This window comes from Ascaphus truei, chromosome 8, assembly GCF_040206685.1.
Source record: "Ascaphus truei isolate aAscTru1 chromosome 8, aAscTru1.hap1, whole genome shotgun sequence".
Lineage (NCBI taxonomy): Eukaryota > Metazoa > Chordata > Amphibia > Anura > Ascaphidae > Ascaphus > Ascaphus truei.
Genome location: NC_134490.1, coordinates 74,429,543 through 74,450,712, shown reverse-complemented (window position 1 = coordinate 74,450,712; position 21,170 = coordinate 74,429,543). Strand labels below are relative to the sequence as shown.

The following is a 21,170-nucleotide window of genomic DNA, read 5'->3' as shown; positions in this document are numbered from 1 at the left end:
ACTGTCCTGTAATATACTGTGTACATATACATGCACAACACTCTGCATATACTGTGTACATATACGTGCACAACACTCTGCATATACTGTCCTGTAATATACTGTGTACATATATACGTAAACAACATTGCATATAATGTACGGTAATATACGTGCACAACACTCTGCATATACTATACATATATATATATATATATATATATATATACATACATACACACACGAAAAAAAAGGGGATGACCGGCGCCAAAAAAAGGTAAATACCAGACCAATGAAAAGTGTGACAGTCCAAATGCAGTCCTTGGGATGATGAAATGTGATGGTTCTCACCTCAGCAGGATATATGTGGAAAAAGAAAAAAGAAGAAAAACAGATAATAGTGCAGTAAATCAACACAGGGGGGGTGCACAGGTACTAACAATACGAAACATACAAGACATACAAACGTAAAACACTAGCACGGCCTAAATATTAATAAAAAGCAAATTTATTGTGGTGTGGAAGGTGCATAAACCGCATCCGGAGGGGAAAAATTACAACCCTACTCACAAGATGCTGGAAAGGTATAAGCAACGAACTGGTGCATGCAGCTTGGCTCTCAAGATGGCGACCGGAGCACTTTGCCTGGCGTCCACACGTGACCGGGATGAAAGACAGATGACTCAGATGACGGGGCCTCCGGGCGGACGTGACGTCTCCTCCGCTGTAGTTCCACCACAGGCTCACAGGACTCCAGTCCTCCAGTCCTCCTCAGCAACCGCGATACCGCCGCAAATCGGTTTAAGCACTTTGAAGACTGCAGATTTCTCCTTTTGGGACTGCAGACTTCACCACGACCTGGAACACTCTAAAAACTCGAAACTTCCCGACGCGTTTCGTACGCATGCGCGTACTTCTTCATGCGTACGAAACGCGTCGGGAAGTTTCGAGTTTTTAGAGTGTTCCAGGTCGTGGTGAAGTCTGCAGTCCCAAAAGGAGAAATCTGCAGTCTTCAAAGTGCTTAAACCGATTTGCGGCGGTATCGCGGTTGCTGAGGAGGACTGGAGGACAGGAGTCCTGTGAGCCTGTGGTGGAACTACAGCGGAGGAGACGTCACGTCCGCCCGGAGGCCCCGTCATCTGAGTCATCTGTCTTTCATCCCGGTCACGTGTGGACGCCAGGCAAAGTGCTCCGGTCGCCATCTTGAGAGCCAAGCTGCATGCACCAGTTCGTTGCTTATACCTTTCCAGCATCTTGTGAGTAGGGTTGTAATTTTTCCCCTCCGGATGCGGTTTATGCACCTTCCACACCACAATAAATTTGCTTTTTATTAATATTTAGGCCGTGCTAGTGTTTTACGTTTGTATGTCTTGTATGTTTCGTATTGTTAGTACCTGTGCACCCCCCCTGTGTTGATTTACTGCACTATTATCTGTTTTTCTTCTCTTTTCTTTTTCCACATATATCCTGCTGAGGTGAGAACCATCACATTTCATCATCCCAAGGACTGCATTTGGACTGTCACACTTTTCATTGGTCTGGTATTTACCTTTTTTTGGCGCCGGTCATCCCCTTTTTTTTCGTTTTGTCACCCTGACTGGTTGTACTACCAGTCATTCACCTGGCTGCCTGAACATTTTATTTGATATTATTAGCGCTGTTTTGCACCTATCTTTTTTCTGTGATACATACACACACAACACTCTGCATATAACCCTAATACACTGTGTATATATACGTGCACAACACTGCATATTACTCCAATATATTGTGTGCACTCTGCATATATTGTAATACACGTATACTGTGTATATACAGTTATGTGAAAAAGAATGTACACCCTCTTTGAATTCCATGGTTTTACATATCAGGACATAATAACAATCATCTGTTCCTTAGCAGGTCTTAAAAATTAGGTAAATACAATCTCAGATGAACAACAACACATGACATATTACACTGTGTCATGATTTATTTAACACAAATAAAGCTAAAATGGAGAAGCCATGTGAGAAAAACTAAGTAAACCTTATGATTCAATAGCTTGTAGAACCACCTTTAGCAGCAATAACTTGAAGTAATCGTTTTCTGTATGACTTTATTATTCTCTCACATCGTTGTGGAGGAATTTTGGCCCACTCTTCTTTACAACATTGCTTCAGTTCATTGAGGTTTGTGGGCATTTGTTTATGCACAGCTCTCTTAAGGTCCCGCCACAGCATTTCAGTCGGGTTGAGGTCTGAACTTTGACTCGGCCATTGCAACACCTTGATTCTTTTCCTTTTCAGCCATTCTGTTGTAGATTTGCTGCTGTGCTTGGGATCATTGTCCTGTTGCATGACCCAATTTCGGCCAAGCTTTAGGCTAAGGCCCCGCTCCCTCAGTCAGCACGCCCGCACTGCAGACAAGCGGCGCGCTGACAGGCACAGACCACGATATGTGGTCTGTAGGGAGCCGGGAGCGGGGCGTGGCAAAAATGGGTGGGGGGGGGGCATGGCCATGATGTGAGGGGGCGGGACCATCACACAGCCCCATAGCACAGCGCTGCAGCCCCTCAGCCCCACAGCAGCCCTCAGCCCCTGCAATTGACCGCTCCCTGCGGTCTGTAGGGAGTGGGAGCTGGGGGCGTGGTTTGAGCGGGAGGCTCTCGTGCTGCCCCCCCCCCAACCTGTCGGTCCCTCTCCCCCGTCGGTCCCTCTCCCCCTGTCGGTCCCTCTCCCCCCCCCTCCCGGAGCCCCCCTCCTCTCCCCCCCTCCCGGAGCAGGGGCAGCCTGCAAAACGGGTACCATAGATGGGGGGCGGCGCTATACACGGCTGCACAGACAGGGTGGCCGCCTCCCTCCCCGTAGCCGCCTCCTTTCCCTCCTCATTGGCTGACTGCTGCACCACGTGATGCGTCAGCGCTTCTGATCACAAGAAGCTTGCAGCATCGGCCGGCTGACGCGTCCCAGCACGCAGTCAGCCACGTCTGAAGGAGCCAGAGGGGACCTTCAGACTGGAGGAAAGGAGCTGGTGGCCTGCGGCCGCGCGCCGCCGGCCGCAACAGGTTCGCAGCCTTAGCTGTCGGACAGATGGCCTCACATTTGACTCTAGAATACTTTGGTATACAGAGGAGTTCATGGTCGATTCAATGACTGCAAGGTTCCCAGGCCCTGTGGCTGCAAAACAAGCCCAAATCATCACCCCTCCACCACCGTGCTTGACAGTTGGTATGAGGTGTTTGTGCTGATATGCTGTGTTTGGTTTTCGCCAAACGTGGCGCTGTGCATTATGGCCAAACATCTCCACTTTGGTCTCGTCTGTCCAAAGGACATTGTTCCAGAAGTCTTGTGGTTTGGTCAGAGGCAACTTTGCAAACCTAAGCCGTGCTGCCATGTTCTTTTTAGAGAGAAGAGGCTTTCTCCTGGCAACCCTTCCAAACAAACCACACTTGTTCAGTCTTTTTCTAATTGTACTGTCATGAACTTTAACATTTAACATGCTAACTGAGGCCTGTAGAGTCTGAGATGTAACTCTTGGGTATTTTGCAATTTCTCTGAGCATTGCACGGTCTGACCTTGGGGTGAATTTGCTGGGATGTCCACTCTTGGGAAGATTGGCAACTGTCTTGAACGTTTTCCAGTTTTGAATAATCTTTCTCACTGTAGACTGATGGACTTTAAATTGTTTGGAAATGGCCCTATAACCCTTCCCAGATTGATGGGCAGCAACAATTGCTTCTCTAAGATCATTGCTGATGTCTTTCCTCCTTGGCATTGTGTTAACACACCTGAATGCTCCAGACCAGTAAACTGCTAAAACTTCGGCTTTTATAGAGGTGGTCACACTTGCTGATGATCAATTCATCAAGGGCATTTGATTAGCAGCACCTGACTGCTACTTAGCATCTTAATTCCTATGGAAGCAGTAAGGGTGTACTTAGTTTTTCACACATAGCTTCTTCATTTTGGCTTTATTTGTGTTAAATAAATCATGACATGGTGTAATATGTCATGTGTTGTTGTTCATCTGAGGTTGTATTTACATAATTTTTAGACCTGCTAAGGAACAGATGATTGTTAATTATGTCCTGATATGTAAAACCATTGAATTCAAAGAGGGTGTACTTTCTTTTTCACATGACTGTATATAATATACACACACACACACACCACTGCATATAACCCTAATACTCTGTGTATACATGTACAGAACACTTAACATATAACCAATATACTGTATATTGTGTAGATCTTTTTGTTAAACCTGCCTGTAAGTAATTACAATTCTGTGTAATGGATGCACATATGTGCAGAGCAATGTATATAGGTGATGTGTGCGTTGCAGGGCAATGTATATCTATCTGAGGGATGTGTGTGTGTAGAAAGCAATATAAATTTGTCAGGGATGTGTGCAGACCAATGTATATTGATGATGTGTGCAGAGCAAATGTATATCTAAGATGCACACAGGCAGAGCAATTTATCTCTGAGGGATGTGTGCGTTTTCAGAGCAATGTATATTTGTGAGGGTGGTGTGCGTGTCCAGGGCAGTGGAAATTTGTGAGGGTTTTGTGCACAGAGCATTATACATCTGAGAGATTGCGTGTGCTGAGCAGTGAACATATGTGAGGCGTGTGTTTGTGCACAGAGCAATAAATATCCAAAGAAATCCATGTGTACCTGGCATAAGAATGTATATGCATGTAATATGCATACAACGTATGTATACCTGTGTAATGTGTAAGCAGTGTACCTATATTATATGCAGTGATGGCCGAAAATGTCAAAATTGGGCCCACGGTTTCTACACAAACCCGCAATAACTGAGCGAAAGCATGCTATTCTGTCCAAGTCTCTACTGCAGTGTGTTTTCACGTGTGTTACTACTGTAAAGCTCTATGTACATTAATGGCGCTATATAAATAAAGACGTACAGACATACACTGCAAGGTTTGTTTTTTAATACGTATGCTAAAATGGATAAGAAGCAAAAAGCGACACACTGTGAGAGTGTTCATGTGCATGTCATTACCCAGAATCCCTGGCTGCCGTGGGAGCGCTGTATGCCAAGAGATAATGGGGAAAAGCAGGTTTGTGCACCTGTGTGAGACGTGCGAATGTGCTCATAATTGGTATTTTATTTTTTCATGCGAAAAAGACAAGCCCAAAAGAGACCTTAATCATGTGATACTGTATATTCCACTGAGCGCACATGGGAAGTATTACACTCACATGGAACACAAGTTAAAGCAGCTCATCGACGGAAGCAACAGGATCTCGCTGTCCCTAGCAAGGTCCTTTGTATTTTATTTTCTTATTTATAAAATGTGTTACCAGGAATTAATACTGTACATTGAGAGTTACCTCTCGTTTTCAAGTATGTTGTGGGCACAGAGTTATGATAATACGTGGTTGCATTAAATGAACAGTGATAATACATTCAATTTACAGACATTTCATGCACAGTCAGAGATAATATAATAATAATAATAACTTATTTTCATATTTTCTCCCAATAGGGACCAAAAGCCCTTCACAATTTTACACAGCCCATAGGATGTTACAGACTCGGTCCCTGCCCAGATGAGCTTACAATCAGTTTTTTGCTGCCTAAGGGTAAGTCCATGCTGCCGCAGACTGCGCGGAGGCACCAGCGCGCGGCGTGATCACATTGCCTTAAGGCATTGATCGCGCCCATAGACGGCGCGTGACAGCAGGAAGGGGCGCGCGTTTCGCGAGGAATCAGTTGAAACTGATTTCTCAGCGCGACAGGCCGGTCACAGGAGCGGTTTACCCAATGAGGGCGAACCAGCTCCGTGACGCCACTGACACGCCCCCCGATGGCACGTATAGCATGTCCGAAGGCTGTATGGACTCAGCCTAAGGTACAGGGAGTGATTTGCCCAAGGTCACAAGGAGACAACACCGGAATTTGAACAAGGTTCCCCTGTTCCACACTCGGTGAGCCACTCCTTCAGCCCATATATGAAGAGGGGCTCATGTAACTGTTACAAGATTCAAGTAGTGTTAGAAAAGGTAGGATAGACCCACAATGTGTTGTGTTAGTTGTGTAGTAGGGCAGACTCAGGGCTGTCAACAATAGCCCATGGCAGCACGGATAGGCCGTCTGTGTCGTCAGTGGACGGAAGCCCAGAAGAAGTGACAGACAGAAAATCTGGATACAACCACTTCTCGTTTTCTTGTTCTGCTTTTCCTTGGTCACCATTACTGTGGCTCACTTTTTCTGTTCTAAGTTTTTTCGAATCAAAACTGTTTACGTTGTGTAAAATTGAAAGCATTTTTTCCCTTTTGCTTAATGGAACGTTCGGAAAATTGAGCGAATTTTCACGTCCGCTCAGTGGTATTTTTCGCGTGGTTAAGTGCATTTTTTCTTTTGCGTAAATCACATAATTGAGCGAGTTTGCACTTTCGCCTAGTTTCGCTTGCACATAGTTACCGCAAGTTAATGTTTTTCACTTTTCCATATAATCAAATGTTAAAACAAATGATATATTTTTACAGAAGCAGCTTTTAAAAAAACAAAAGAATTTTGTGAAAGGTCGTGCTTGCAAAGAAACACCATTTTCGCAGCAGATTCGAACTTTGGCAAAATGTGAGCCCATCTCTAATTATATGTATTTGTCCATAGGGTCTTCCTTAATATCTGAGATGTCTATACAAAATAATGTAGGCCTACTGTATATCTATGACACTATTGTTTTTGTATGGGTACATAAATGCCCTAAGGAAAAATTGTGTGCTGGAACTATTCCCATGGAAAGGGTTAATGAGATGCCCCCCTCTCTTCTGGCTGTGGTGGAGTAAATACTTATTTATATAAGTATATATGATATGTAATGTGGTATATTTGGTGGTTTCTTGTGCTTTCCTTGGTAATGACCAATGAGGTGCAGCGGTGTGAACTCTTGCTAAATCCTCACCCCTACAACCACAGGTGCTGGTTCAAAATGCTTATCTCAGCAAGACACCCCCACGCGCGGTGGGCACGTGTAATACGGACAGAGGGATATAAATGTAATGTAGGGTACAGAGAGCGGACCAGTTTATATCTGTGTATGTGCAGAAAGGGATCTCTGTGTGACGTTAATGTGCATCTGTGTGCAGAGCAGTGTCAGTCTGTCATGTGCAGAGCAGTGTCAGTCTGTCATGTGCAGAGCAGTGTCAGTCTGTCATGTGCAGAGCCGTGTCAGTCTGTCATGTTCAAGTCTATATGCAGAGCAGTGTCTCATGTGCAGGTCTATATGCAGAGCAGTGTCTCATGTGCAGGTCTATATGCAGAGCAGTGTCTCATGTGCAGGTGTATATGCAGAGCAGTGTCTCATGTGCAGGTCTATATGCAGAGCAGTGTCTCATGTGCAGGTCTATATGCAGAGCAGTGTCTCATGTGCAGGTCTATATGCAGAGCAGTGTCTCGTGTGCAGGTCTATATGCAGAGCAGTGTCTCGTGTGCAGGTCTATATGCAGAGCAGTGTCTCGTGTGCAGGTCTATATGCAGAGCAGTGTCTCGTGTGCAGGTCTATATGCAGAGCAGTGTCTCGTGTGCAGGTCTATATGCAGAGCAGTGTCTCGTGTGCAGCTGTATATGCAGAGCAGTGTCTTATGTGCAGGTGTATATGCAGAGCAGTGTCTCATGTGCAGGTGTATATGCAGAGCAGTGTCTCATGTGCAGGTGTATATGCAGAGCAGTGTCTCATGTGCAGGTGTATATGCAGATGTGCAGGTGTATATGCAGAGCAGTGTCTCGTGTGCAGGTGTATATGCAGAGCAGTGTCTCGTTTGCAGGTGTATATGCAGAGCAGTGTCTCGTGTGCAGGTGTATATGCAGAGCAGTGTCTCATGTGCAGGTCTATATGCAGAGCAGTGTCTCATGTGCAGGTATATATGCAGAGCAGTGTCTCATGTGCAGGTCTATATGCAGAGCAGTGTCTCGTGTGCAGGTCTATATGCAGAGCAGTGTCTGTCATGTGCAGGTCTATATGCAGAGCAGTGTCTGTCATGTGCAGGTCTATATGCAGAGCAGTGTCTGTCATGTGCAGGTGTATATGCAGAGCAGTGTCTCATGTGCAGGTGTATATGCAGAGCAGTGTCTCATGTGCAGGTCTATATGCAGAGCAGTGTCTCATGTGCAGGTCTATATGCAGAGCAGTGTCTCATGTGCAGGTCTATATGCAGAGCAGTGTCTCATGTGCAGGTCTATATGCAGAGCAGTGTCTCGTGTGCAGGTCTATATGCAGAGCAGTGTCTCGTGTGCAGGTGTATATGCAGAGCAGTGTCTCGTGTGCAGGTGTATATGCAGAGCAGTGTCTCGTGTGCAGGTGTATATGCAGATGTGCAGGTGTATATGCAGAGCAGTGTCTCATGTGCAGGTATATATGCAGAGCAGTGTCTCGTGTGCAGGTGTATATGCAGAGCAGTGTCTCGTGTGCAGGTGTATATGCAGAGCAGTGTCTCGTGTGCAGGTGTATATGCAGAGCAGTGTCTCGTGTGCAGGTGTATATGCAGAGCAGTGTCTCGTGTGCAGGTGTATATGCAGAGCAGTGTCTCGTGTGCAGGTATATATTCAGAGCAGTGTCTGTCATGTGCAGGTCTATATGCAGAGCAGTGTCTGTCATGTGCAGGTGTATATGCAGAGCAGTGTCTCATGTGCAGGTGTATATGCAGAGCAGTGTCTCATGTGCAGGTCTATATGCAGAGCAGTGTCTCATGTGCAGGTCTATATGCAGAGCAGTGTCTCATGTGCAGGTCTATATGCAGAGCAGTGTCTCATGTGCAGGTCTATATGCAGAGCAGTGTCTCATGTGCAGGTCTATATGCAGAGCAGTGTCTCGTGTGCAGGTCTATATGCAGAGCAGTGTCTCGTGTGCAGGTGTATATGCAGAGCAGTGTCTCGTGTGCAGGTGTATATGCAGAGCAGTGTCTCGTGTGCAGGTGTATATGCAGAGCAGTGTCTCATGTGCAGGTGTATATGCAGATGTGCAGGTGTATATGCAGAGCAGTGTCTCATGTGCAGGTCTATATGCAGAGCAGTGTCTCGTGTGCAGCTGTATATGCAGAGCAGTGTCTCGTGTGCAGGTGTATATGCAGAGCAGTGTCTCGTGTGCAGGTGTATATGCAGAGCAGTGTCTCGTGTGCAGGTGTATATGCAGAGCAGTGTCTCGTGTGCAGGTGTATATGCAGAGCAGTGTCTCGTGTGCAGGTCTATATGCAGAGCAGTGTCTGTCTGTCTGTCTGTCTGTCATGTGCAGGTCTATATGCAGAACAGTGTCTCATGTGCAGGTCTATACGCAGAGCAGTGTCTGTCTGTTATGTGCAGGTCTATATGCAGAGCAGTGTCTCATGTGCAGGTCTATACGCAGAGCAGTGTCTGTCTGTTATGTGCAGGTCTATATGCAGAGCAGTGTCTGTCTGTTATGTGCAGGTCTATATGCAGAGCAGTGTCTGTCTGTCTGTCTGTCTGTCATGTGCAGGCCTAAGTGCACATGGGAAAGAGGAAGAGATCCCAACCTCCGGGGATCAGTGACATTTCCTGAGCGGACAGGCTGGGGGACGATCCCCGCTGAGATGTGCTAGGAAGGATCTGTGCTGTCATTGTAGTTTCCCGGAGGAGGGGACAGTATGAGGCTTGGCACTCGCCTCTTTAACCCGTTGTGTCTGTACTGTGTGGGCGAACCAAACATCCCATTAACATAAGTCTTGGGAGCACACATGACACTAGTGGTATCTGTGATGAGACAGGTTTGGTGACAGTCACTGCCGTGTGCCGGGGTGTAATAAAAAGTGTGACGAACGCTGTTACTCTACAAGAAATCTGCAGCCCCTACACCTAACCCCACCCTGCTGTCTGCTCTCTGCATACTCTGCTCTCTGTGCTCTGCATACTCTGCTCTCTGTATGCTCTGCATACTCTGCTCTCTGTATGCTCTGCATACTCTGCTCTCTGTGCTCTGCATACTCTGCTCTCTGTATGCTCTGCATACTCTGCTCTCTGTATGCTCTGCTCTCTGTGCTCTGCATACTCTGCTCTCTGTATGCTCTGCATACTCTGCTCTCTGTATGCTCTGCATACTCTGCTCTCTGTATGCTCTGCATACTCTGCTCTCTGTATGCTCTGCATACTCTGCTCTCTGTATGCTCTGCATACTCTGCTCTCTGTATGCTCTGCATACTCTGCTCTCTGTATGCTCTGTGCTCTGCATACTCTGCTCTCTGTATGCTCTGTGCTCTGCATACAGTACTCTTCTCTGTGCTCTGCATACTCTGCACTGTTCTCTATGCTCTGCATACTCTGCTCTATATATGCTCCACATACTCTGCTCTCTATGCTCTGAATACTCCGCTCTCTGTATGCTCTGAATACTCTGCTCTGAATACTCTGCTCTCAATTCTCTGAATACCCCGCTCTCTGTGCTCTGAATGCCCCGCTCTCTCTGTGCTCTGAATGCCCCGCTCTCTGTGCTCTGAATGCCCCGCTCTCTCTGTGCTCTGAATGCCCCGCTCTCTGTGCTCTGAATACCTCGCTCTCTGTGCTCTGAATACCCCGCTCTCTGTGCTCTGAATACCCCGCTCTCTCTGTGCTCTGAATACCCCGCTCTCTGTATGCTCTGTATACTCTGCTCTCTGTATACTCTGCTCTCTGTATACTCTGCTCTCTGTATACTCTGCTCTCTGTATACTCTGCTCTCTGTATACTCTGCTCTCTGTATACTCTGCTCTCTGTATACTCTGCTCTCTGTATACTCTGCTCTCTGTATACTCTGCTCTCTGTATACTCTGCTCTCTGTATACTCTGCTCTCTGTATACTCTGCTCTCTGTATACTCTGCTCTCTGTATACTCTGCATACTCTGCTCACAATGATGTGTTATTTCCTGGTACAGGAAATTTCCCAATTCAGGAAACAGCAAAGGCAGCTAAAACCGTGTAACCCTGGGAGGCACACACAGCACGCAATACACACACACGCGCGCGCACACACATACACACACACACAGCACGCAATACACACACACACACACAGCACGCAATACACACACACACATGCACATCCCCTGCAGTAAATCGTGACCATGTTCTCCAAAGGTCATGGTGAATGAGCTCAGTGATTCGTGATCAGTGGTCGTCAATTATGTCATTATGTATGTATGTATGTATGTATGTATGTATGTATGTATGCATGAAAAGAAACAAAGTGCTTTTAGTGCAAAAGAGTGATAAGCCAACTCAAATTTGAAATCATAATAAATAATGTGCCAAAAAAAAGTAGTGCAAAAGTGCTTACCAAAAAAAAACAGTATAGTGTAATAAATATCAATATCAGTGAACAATAACACAATAGGTCAAATTAATCTAAAGAAGAAAGGATCCAAGATGTCACAGAGTTCAAGGGGTTAATAGAGTAAAGGTTTTGAGTAACCCAGTCCCAATAGTCCTTGCGCTACAGGAGACTCTGGGAGCTCGCAAATGGATGAAACTACACCCAGAAACAAATCTAAAAGGAGAAAAAAGAAAGCGCACACTCCATAGTGTAATAAAGTATAAACAATGTCATTTAAAAAATGGAGTATAAATAGAACTCGCAAGTGTAGGAGACTTTAAAGCATTCAGGTAGACTATAGTCACCAGCCGGTTGCAGGAGATGAAGACGAGTGGTCTCAGCTAGTTGCAGGACTCGCATACTCCTGTTGGTACAGGGGGGATCCGATATGTCCCAAAAGCTGATCAGCCTCTCACCATCCAAAACCGGCCTAAGTGTCTGCATTACGGAGGGTATATCAGCTGTAGAAGAGGCAGCTGCAGCTCGAGAGTTGACAGCTGGTGACTATTGTCTACCTGAATGCTTTTAAATCTCCTACACGTGTGAGTGCTATTTGTACTCCCTTTTTTAAAATTAAATTGTTTATACTTTATTACACTATGGAGTGCGCGCTGCCTTTTTATGTATGTACAGTGGTGTGAAAAAGAAAGTACACCCTCTTTTAATTCTATGGTTTTACATATCAGGACATAATAACAATCATCTGTTCCTTAGCAGGTCTTAAAATTAGGTAAATACAACCTCAGATGAACAACAACACATAACATATTACACCGTGGCATGATTTATTTAACAAAAATAAAGCCAAAATGGAGAAGCTACAGCTCAACCCCCTTATAACGCTGTGCTTGGGGTCCAAAGAATCACATCGCGCTATAAGGGATCGCGTTAGAAATAACGTACAATTGTATGCATTGTGCAATAAAGTATTTAAGATACCAATAATCGTGTTGTAAAGTATTCATAAATACGAAAATTGGGAGCCGCGCTTGCATCGCATTCTAAGCGGATTCGCGTTTTAACGGATCGCGTTACAGCGGGGTTGAGCTGTATGTGTGAAAAACTAAGTACACCCTTACTGCTTCCATAGGAATTAAGATGCTAAGTAGCAGACAGGTGCTGCTAATCAAATGCCCTTGATTAATTGATCATTAGCAAGTGTGACCACCTCTATAAAAGCCGAGGTTTTAGCAGTTTGCTGGTCTGGAGCATTCAGGTGTGTTAACACAATGCCGAGGAGGAAAGACATAAGCAATGATCTTAGAGAAGCAATTGTTGCTGCCCATCAATCTGGGAAGGGTTATAAGGCCTTTTCCAAACAATTTAAAGTCCATCAGTGTACAGTGAGAAAGATTATTCAAAAGTGGAAAACATTCAAGACAATTGCCAATCTTCCCAGGAGTGGACGTCCATGCAAATTCATCCCAAGGTCAGACCGTGCAATGCTCAGAGAAATTGCAAAAAACCCAAGAGTTACATCTCAGACTCTACAGGCCTCAGTTAGCATGTTAAATGTTAAAGTTCATGACAGTACAATTAGAAAAAGACTGACCAAGTATGGTTTGTTTGGAACATGGCAGCACAGCTTAGGTTTGCAAAGTTGCATCTGAACAAACCACAAGACTTCTGGAACAATGTCCTTTGGACAGACGAGACCAAAGTGGAGATGTTTGGCCGTAATGCACAGTGCCACGTTTGGCGAAAACCTAACACAGCATATCAGCACAAACACCTCATACCAACTGTCAAGCACGGTGGTGGAGGGGTGATGATTTGGGCTTGTTTTGCAGCCACAGGACCTGGGAACCTTGCAGTCATTGAGTCGACCATGAACGCCTCTATATACCAAAATATTCTAGCGTCAAATGTGAGGCCATCTGTCTGAAGAAGAGTGGGCCTAAATTCCTCCACAACGATGTGAGAGACTGATAAAGTCATAAAGAAAACGATTACTTCAAGTTATTGCTGCTAAAGGTGGCTGTACAAGCTATTGAATCATAAAGTGTACTTAGTTTTTCACACATGGCTTCTCCATTTTGGCTTTATTTTTGTTAAATAAATCATGACACGGTGTAATATGTCATGTGTTGTTGTTCATCTGAGGTTGTATTTACATAATTTTTAAGACCTGCTAAGGAACAGATGATTGTTATTATGTCCTGATATGTAAAACCATAGAATTCAAAGAGGGTGTACTTTCTTTTTCACACAACTGTATACCAGTTTAACCGTTATCCTACTATTGCAGCCTATCCCTAATATGCCAGCCTGACCCTTACCCTAATATGCCAGCCTAACCCTAATATACCAGTCTAACCTTTATTCTACTATTGCAGCGCAATTCTAATATGCCAGCCTAACCCTAATATGCCAGTCCAACTTTTATTCTACTATTGCAGCGCAATTCTAATATGCCAGCCTAACCCTAATATGCCAGCCTAACCCTAATATGACAGTCCAACCTTTATTCTACTATTGCAGCGCAATTCTAATATGCCAGCCTAACCCTAATATGCCAGCCTAACCCTAATATGCCAGTCTAACCTTTATTCTACTATTGCAGCGCAATTCTAATATGCCAGTCTAACCTTCATCGTACTCTTTCAGCCTAACCCTAATATGCAGCATAACCTTTATCCTACTATTGCAGCCACCAGTATTAGATCACTTGCCTTGGAAAATCTGGGGCAATTTCACAGTAAATGCTTCAACATTTCAGTGAGATTGCAAATGGCCCATGGGATTAGCACAGCGGGGGGTCCCTGCAGTCCCATTCACACTGACTAACATTCCACTGAATGGGACTGCAGGGACCCCCCCCGCTGTGCTAATCCCATGGGCCATTTGCAATCTCACAGAAATGTTGGGGCATGTTGAGACATTTACTGTGAGAAGCCTTAGGCTGGGGCCATGGTACCGCAGACCTAAGCGAACAGACTGCCTTAAGGCAGTGTTCGCGTCCATGCGGCGTGCGGGTGCGAGTTGCGCAAGAAATCAGTTCAAACTGATTTCTTGGCGCGACAGGCCAGTCAGGTGAGCGGTTCGCTCAATGAGGGCGAACCAGCTCTGTGACATCACTGGCCCGCCCCTAGACACGCTCACGGACGGCGCGCGTACCATGGCCGAAAAACGCACCCACTTCAAGCGGGTGATGTCACGGCCGCGTGCGCCTCTGCACGGGCGAAGGCACCGTGGCCCCAGCCTTAGTTTTTACCCAGACAAGTGATCGGATAATGGTGGCTGCATCTGTAACTCTAATATGCCAGTCTAAGGCTAAGGCCCCGGTAACCGCGAAATTGGCGGCGCGTGCAGCCGATTCCCTGGTCTGCAGCTCACTGCAGGAAGAGGGACCGGGGGGGGGGGGTGTGGCGGGGGAGTGACGGGAGCGCGGCCATGACGTCACCCGGCAGGTTCGCCCTCATTGGCTGAACCGCCGGGGGGCGTGCCGTATCGCTCAACGCGAGTCCTGCTCTCAATTCTATAGAGAGCAGGAGCAGCTCTCGCCCCAGCGCTGCGGCCCCCCCTCGCAGCGGGCCCGGCGCCATTGAGGGGAGGGCTCTCGTCCATGCAGCGTCCGCCACAGCGGACGCTGTAGTAGGCAGTGGGGTCAAGGCCTAACTCTTAACCTAATATTACAGCCTAACCATGTTAGCCTAATGTTTAACCCACATATGCCAGTCTAACCCACATATGCCAGTCTAACCCACATATGCCAGTCTAACCCACATATGCCAGTCTAACCCACATATGCCAGTCTAACCCACATATGCCAGTCTAACCCACATATGCCAGTCTAACCCACATATGCCAGTCTAACCCACATATGCCAGTCTAACCCTAATATGCCAGTCTAACCCTAATATGCCAGTCTAACCCTAATATGCCAGTCTAACCCACATATGCCAGTCTAACCCACATATGCCAGTCTAACCCACATATGCCAGTCTAACCCTAATATGCCAGTCTAACCCTAATATGCCAGTCTAACCCACATATGCCAGTCTAACCCACATATGCCAGTCTAACCCACATATGCCAGTCTAACCCACATATGCCAGTCTAACCCTAATATGCCAGTCTAACCCTAATATGCCAGTCTAACCCTAATATGCCAGTCTAACCCTAATATGCCAGTCTAACCCTAATATGCCAGTCTAATCCTAATATGCCAGTCTAACCCTAATATGCCAGTCTAACCCTAATATGCAGTCTAACCCTAATATGCCAGTCTAACCCTAATATGCCAGTCTAACCCTAATATGCAGTCTAACTCTTACTGTAACTGTATCCAGCACTTCCTGACCTAGAGGCACAACACAGTGCAAAGCTTTAGCACAGCTCAGTTCATAAAAATGGGAGTACGGGTGCGGTCCCAGGCATGTCTGTGACGCACGCGCCCGGCTGGGGGGGGGGGGGGGCGCGCGTGCACAGCGCTAACCACGATCTGCGGTCTGTGAGGGAGAGGAGAATATTGCGACGGGAGGGGGCGTGATCGGGGATTTGCGGGGGCGTGGCCATTACGTCACGCGGCTGGTTCGCCCTCATTGGGCGCCTCCGTCGCTAGGAGTAAACTCAATTTGATTGGGTTGGGAAAAACCCTGCAGCACGGCGCGGCTGCACCTTCTGCGTGACGGTGCGTACCGGGGCCCAGCCCCATTGAGGGGCGGTGCTTACACGCATAGTGCACGCCGCGCCGTGCGCACAGACTGTACTGGAACCGCAGCCTAAAGTTGAGCACCTTACTGTACATGTATGTGGATCTGGTAAAGTTGAGCACCTTACTGTACACTGTATGGGGATCTGGTAAAGTTGAGCACCTTACTGTACATGTATGTGGATCTGGTAAAGTTGAGCACCTTACTGTATATGTATGTGGATCTGGTAAAGTTGAGCACCTTACTGTACACTGTATGTGGATCTGGTAAAGTTGAGCACCTTACTGTACATGTATGTGGATCTGGTAAAGTTGAGCACCTTACTGTACATGTATGTGGATCTGGTAAAGTTGAGCACCTTACTGTACATGTATGGGGATCTGGTAAAGTTGAGCACCTTACTGTACATGTATGTGGATCTGGTAAAGTTGAGCACCTTACTGTACATGTATGTGGATCTGGTAAAGTTGAGCACCTTACTGTACATGTATGTGGATCTGGTAAAGTTGAGCACCTTACTGTACACTGTATGGGGATCTGGTAAAGTTGAGCACCTTACTGTACACTGTATGGGGATCTGGTAAAGTTGAGCACCTTACTGTACATGTATGGGGATCTGGTAAAGTTGAGCACCTTACTGTACATGTATGTGGATCTGGTAAAGTTGAGCACCTTACTGTACACTGTATGGGGATCTGGTAAAGTTGAGCACCTTACTGTACACTGTATGGGGATCTGGTAAAGTTGAGCACCTTACTGTACACTGTATGGGGATCTGGTAAAGTTGAGCACCTTACTGTACATGTATGGGGCTCTGGTAAAGTTGAGCACCTTACTGTACACTGTATGGGGATCTGGTAAAGTTGAGCACCTTACTGTACATGTATGGGGATCTGGTAAAGTTGAGCACCTTACTGTACATGTATGTGGATCTGGTAAAGTTGAGCACCTTACTGTACACTGTATGGGGATCTGGTAAAGTTGAGCACCTTACTGTACACTGTATGGGGATCTGGTAAAGTTGAGCACCTTACTGTACACTGTATGGGGATCTGGTAAAGTTGAGCACCTTACTGTACACTGTATGGGGATCTGGTAAAGTTGAGCACCTTACTGTACACTGTATGTGGATCTGGTAAAGTTGAGCACCTTACTGTACATGTATGGGGCTCTGGTAAAGTTGAGCACCTTACTGTACACTGTATGGGGATCTGGTAAAGTTGAGCACCTTACTGTACACTGTATGGGGATCTGGTAAAGTTGAGCACCTTACTGTACACTGTATGGGGATCTGGTAAAGTTGAGCACCTTACTGTACACTGTATGTGGATCTGGTAAAGTTGAGCACCTTACTGTACATGTATGGGGATCTGGTAAAGTTGAGCACCTTACTGTACACTGTATGGGGATCTGGTAAAGTTGAGCACCTTACTGTACACTGTATGGGGATCTGGTAAAGTTGAGCACCTTACTGTACATGTATGGGGATCTGGTAAAGTTGAGCACCTTACTGTACATGTATGGGGATCTGGTAAAGTTGAGCACCTTACTGTACACTGTATGGGGATCTGGTAAAGTTGAGCACCTTACTGTACATGTATGGGGATCTGGTAAAGTTGAGCACCTTACTGTACACTGTATGGGGATCTGGTAAAGTTGAGCACCTTACTGTACATGTATGGGGATCTGGTAAAGTTGAGCACCTTACTGTACACTGTATGGGGATCTGGTAAAGTTGAGCACCTTACTGTACATGTATGGGGATCTGGTAAAGTTGAGCACCTTACTGTACATGTATGTGGATCTGGTAAAGTTGAGCACCTTACTGTACATGTATGTGGATCTGGTAAAGTTGAGCACCTTACTGTACATGTATGTGGATCTGGTAAAGTTGAGCACCTTACTGTACATGTATGGGGATCTGGTAAAGTTGAGCACCTTACTGTACATGTATGGGGATCTGGTAAAGTTGAGCACCTTACTGTACATGTATGGGGATCTGGGCCTCTCTGCCCTAATAATCTGGTAGAAAGCCAATGCTGGCTGAATAATGGAGAGGCAGGAGGTCCCAGAGCCGGATACATATACACTTACATACAGTACCATATACCCCCTCTGCCCAGCTATATACAGGATCTTTAACCCCATACTCACCGTGATATGAAGCCCAGTCATGATCCCGGTGTCTCTCTCCCATACCAGGCGCTTTAGCTCACACGGACTCTCTCTCCTGAAGTGTCAGACATTTCTGTGTGTGTGTCTCTCTCTCTCTGTGTGTGTATGTGTGTGTCTCTCTCTCTCTGTCTCTCTCTCTGTCTCTTTCTTCCCGTGCCTCTCTGACTGCCCGGTTGTCCTCCTACTCTTTTGCTGACTGTTCCTCTCTCTGGCTGTCTCCTCTGTGTCTATGGCTGTCTTCTCGCTGTCTCTCTGGCTTTCTCCTCTCTGGCTGTCTCCTCTCTGGCTGTCTCCTCTCTGGCTGTCTCCTGTCTGGCTGTCTCCTCTCTGTCTCTCTGGCTGTCTCCTCTCTGGCTGTCTCCTCTCTGTCTCTCTGGCTGTCTCCTCTCTGGCTGTCTCCTCTCTGTCTCTCTGGCTGTCTCCTCACTGCCTCTCTGGCTGTCTCTCTGGCTGTCTCCTCTCTGCCTCTCTGGCTGTCTCTCTGGCTGTCTCCTCTCTGTCTCTCTGTCTCTCTGGCTGTCTCCTCTCTGTCTCTCTGGCTGTCTCCTCTCTGTCTCTCTGGCTGTCTCCTCTCTGTCTCTCTGGCTGTCTCCTCTCTGCCTCTCTGGCTGTCTCCTCTCTGGCTGTCTCCTCTCTGTCTCTCTGGCTGTCTCCTCTCTGTCTCTCTGGCTGTCTCCTCTCTGTCTCTCTGGCTGTCTCAGGTAACAAACTTCCTGAAAGTCGGTAAGAAGAAACCTCAGGAAGTGACTGAACATGACGTCACTGAGTGACGGAGAGAGAGGGAGTGACAGGGGGAGTGGCAGAGAGAGAGGGAGTGACGGAGAGAGAGAGAAAGCAACAGAGAATAGGGAGTGACAGGGAGGGAGAGTGACTGACACAGAGAGAGAGAGAGGGAGAGAGAGAATGGAGCATAGTGTATATTCCCTATAGTTTCCAGATGTCCGGTCACATAATTTCCCCTATAGACCCTGATGTCAGGTCACATTAATTCTCTATAGATCCTGGTGTCGGGTTTCATTAACTCCGCTATAAATGCTGGTGCATTGTCACATTATTTCCCCTATGGATCCAGGTGTCGTCCCATCGATTCCCCTATAGAACCATGTGTTGGGTCACATTCATTCCCATATAGATCCAGATGTCCGGTCGCATTAATGTTCATATAGATCCAGGTGCCCTGTACAATTACTTTCCCCTTGAATCCAGGTATCAGGTCTCATCCACTCACCTACAGATCCTGCTTCCAAGTCACATTATTTCCCCTGCAGATACAGGTGTCTAGTCACATTCAATCGCCTATTGATCCAGATCACATTACTTTACCTATAGATCCAAATGCCTTGTACCATTCATTTCTCCATGGAGCCAGGCATCATGTCTAATTCATTCCCCTATAGATCCATGTGTTGGGTCACTGACGCCCCAAGAGACGCATGGGTTGAGTTACATTGATACCACTATAGACCTAGGTGTCTGGTCACATAATTTCCCCATAGTTCCAAGAGTTTGGTCACATTAACTCCCCCATTGATTCAGGTGTCAGGTCTCATCCATTCCCTTATAGATCCACGTGTTGAGTCACATTAATTCCCTTATAGATCTAGATGTCGGGTCACATTAATTTAGTGATGTATTTTACTTCTGTCTGAAAGCACAATGTGATTTTTAGACTTTTTTACCTATTGTATTTATTAACAGTGTGACATCGGGTAGTGTCAGGTGGTGAGGGCACTCACACGTGCAGTGGGAAGGGGTCTGATGGTGAGGGCACTTACACGTGTAGTGGGAAGGGGTCCGATGGTTTGGACACTTACACGTGTAGTGGGAAGGGGTCCGATGGTGAGGACACTTACACGTGTAGTGGGAAGGGGTCAGATGGTGAGGACACTTACACGTGTAGTGGGAAGGGGTCCGATGGTGGGGGCACTTACACGTGTAGTGGGAAGGGGTCCGATGGTGGGGGCACTTACATGTGCAGAGGGAAGGGGTCTGATGGTGAGGGCACTTACATGTGCAGTAGGAAGGGGTCCGATGGTGAGGGCACTTACACGTGTAGTGGGAAGGGGTCCGATGGTGAGGGCACTTACATGTGCAGTAGGAAGGGGTCCGATGGTGAGGGCACTTACATGTGCAGTAGGAAGGGGTCCGATGGTGAGGGCACTTACATGTGCAGTGGGAAGGGGTCCGATGGTGAGGGCACTTACACGTGTAGTGGGAAGGGGTCCGATGGTGAGGGCACTTACATGTGCAGTGGGAAGGGGTCCGATGGTGGGGGCACTTACACGTGTAGTTGGAAGGGGTCCGATGGTGAGGGCACTTACACGTGTAGTGGGAAGGGGTCCGATGGTGAGGACACTTACACGTGTAGTGGGAAGGGGTCCGATGGTGAGGACACTTACACGTGTAGTGGGAAGGGGTCCGATGGTGGGGGCACTTACACGTGTAGTGGGAAGGGGTCCGATGGTGGGGGCACTTACATGTGCAGAGGGAAGGGGTCCGATGGTGAGGGCACTTACATGTGCAGTAGGAAGGGGTCCGATGGTGAGGGCACTTACATGTGCAGTGGGAAGGGGTCCGATGGTGAGGGCACTCACACGTGTAGTGGGAAGGGGTCCGATGGTGAGGGCACTTACATGTGCAGTAGGAAGGGGTCCGATGGTGAGGGCACTTACATGTGCAGTAGGAAGGGGTCCGATGGTGAGGGTACTTACATGTGCAGTAGGAAGGGGTCCGATGGTGAGGGCACTTACATGTGCAGTAGGAAGGGGTCTGATGGTGAGGGCACTTACACGTGTAGTGGGAAGGGGTCCGATGGTGAGGGCACTTACATGTGCAGTGGGAAGGGGTCCGATGGTGAGGGCACTTACATGTGCAGAGGGAGGGGTCCGATGGTGGGGGCACTTACATGTGCAGTAGGAAGGGGTCTGATGGTGAGGGCACTTACACGTGTAGTGGGAAGGGGTCTGATGGTGAGGGCACTTACATGTGCAGTGGGAAGGGGTCCGATGGTGGGGGCACTTACATGTGCAGTGGGTAGGGGTCCGAT

General features: G+C 47.1%; 1 protein-coding gene across 2 annotated transcripts in view; it reads right to left on the bottom strand.

Annotated features, from left to right (window-relative positions):
- The window catches only part of TNFRSF1A (TNF receptor superfamily member 1A), a 38,786-nt gene extending 19,928 nt beyond the window's left edge, over positions 1–18,858 (bottom strand). The window contains exons 1-2 of one of the 2 annotated variants that reach the window (XM_075612703.1): positions 18,725–18,858; positions 18,104–18,351 (exon numbers count right to left, since the gene is read on the bottom strand). In XM_075612703.1, coding sequence (XP_075468818.1) covers positions 18,104–18,124 — 21 coding nt within the window. In that variant the 5' untranslated portion in view covers positions 18,125–18,351; positions 18,725–18,858. Of the gene's footprint in view, positions 1–18,103 lie in introns of both variants that reach the window. The other variant, XM_075612702.1, reaches the window with a different exon arrangement.
- Positions 18,859–21,170: the final 2,312 nt, after the last annotated feature.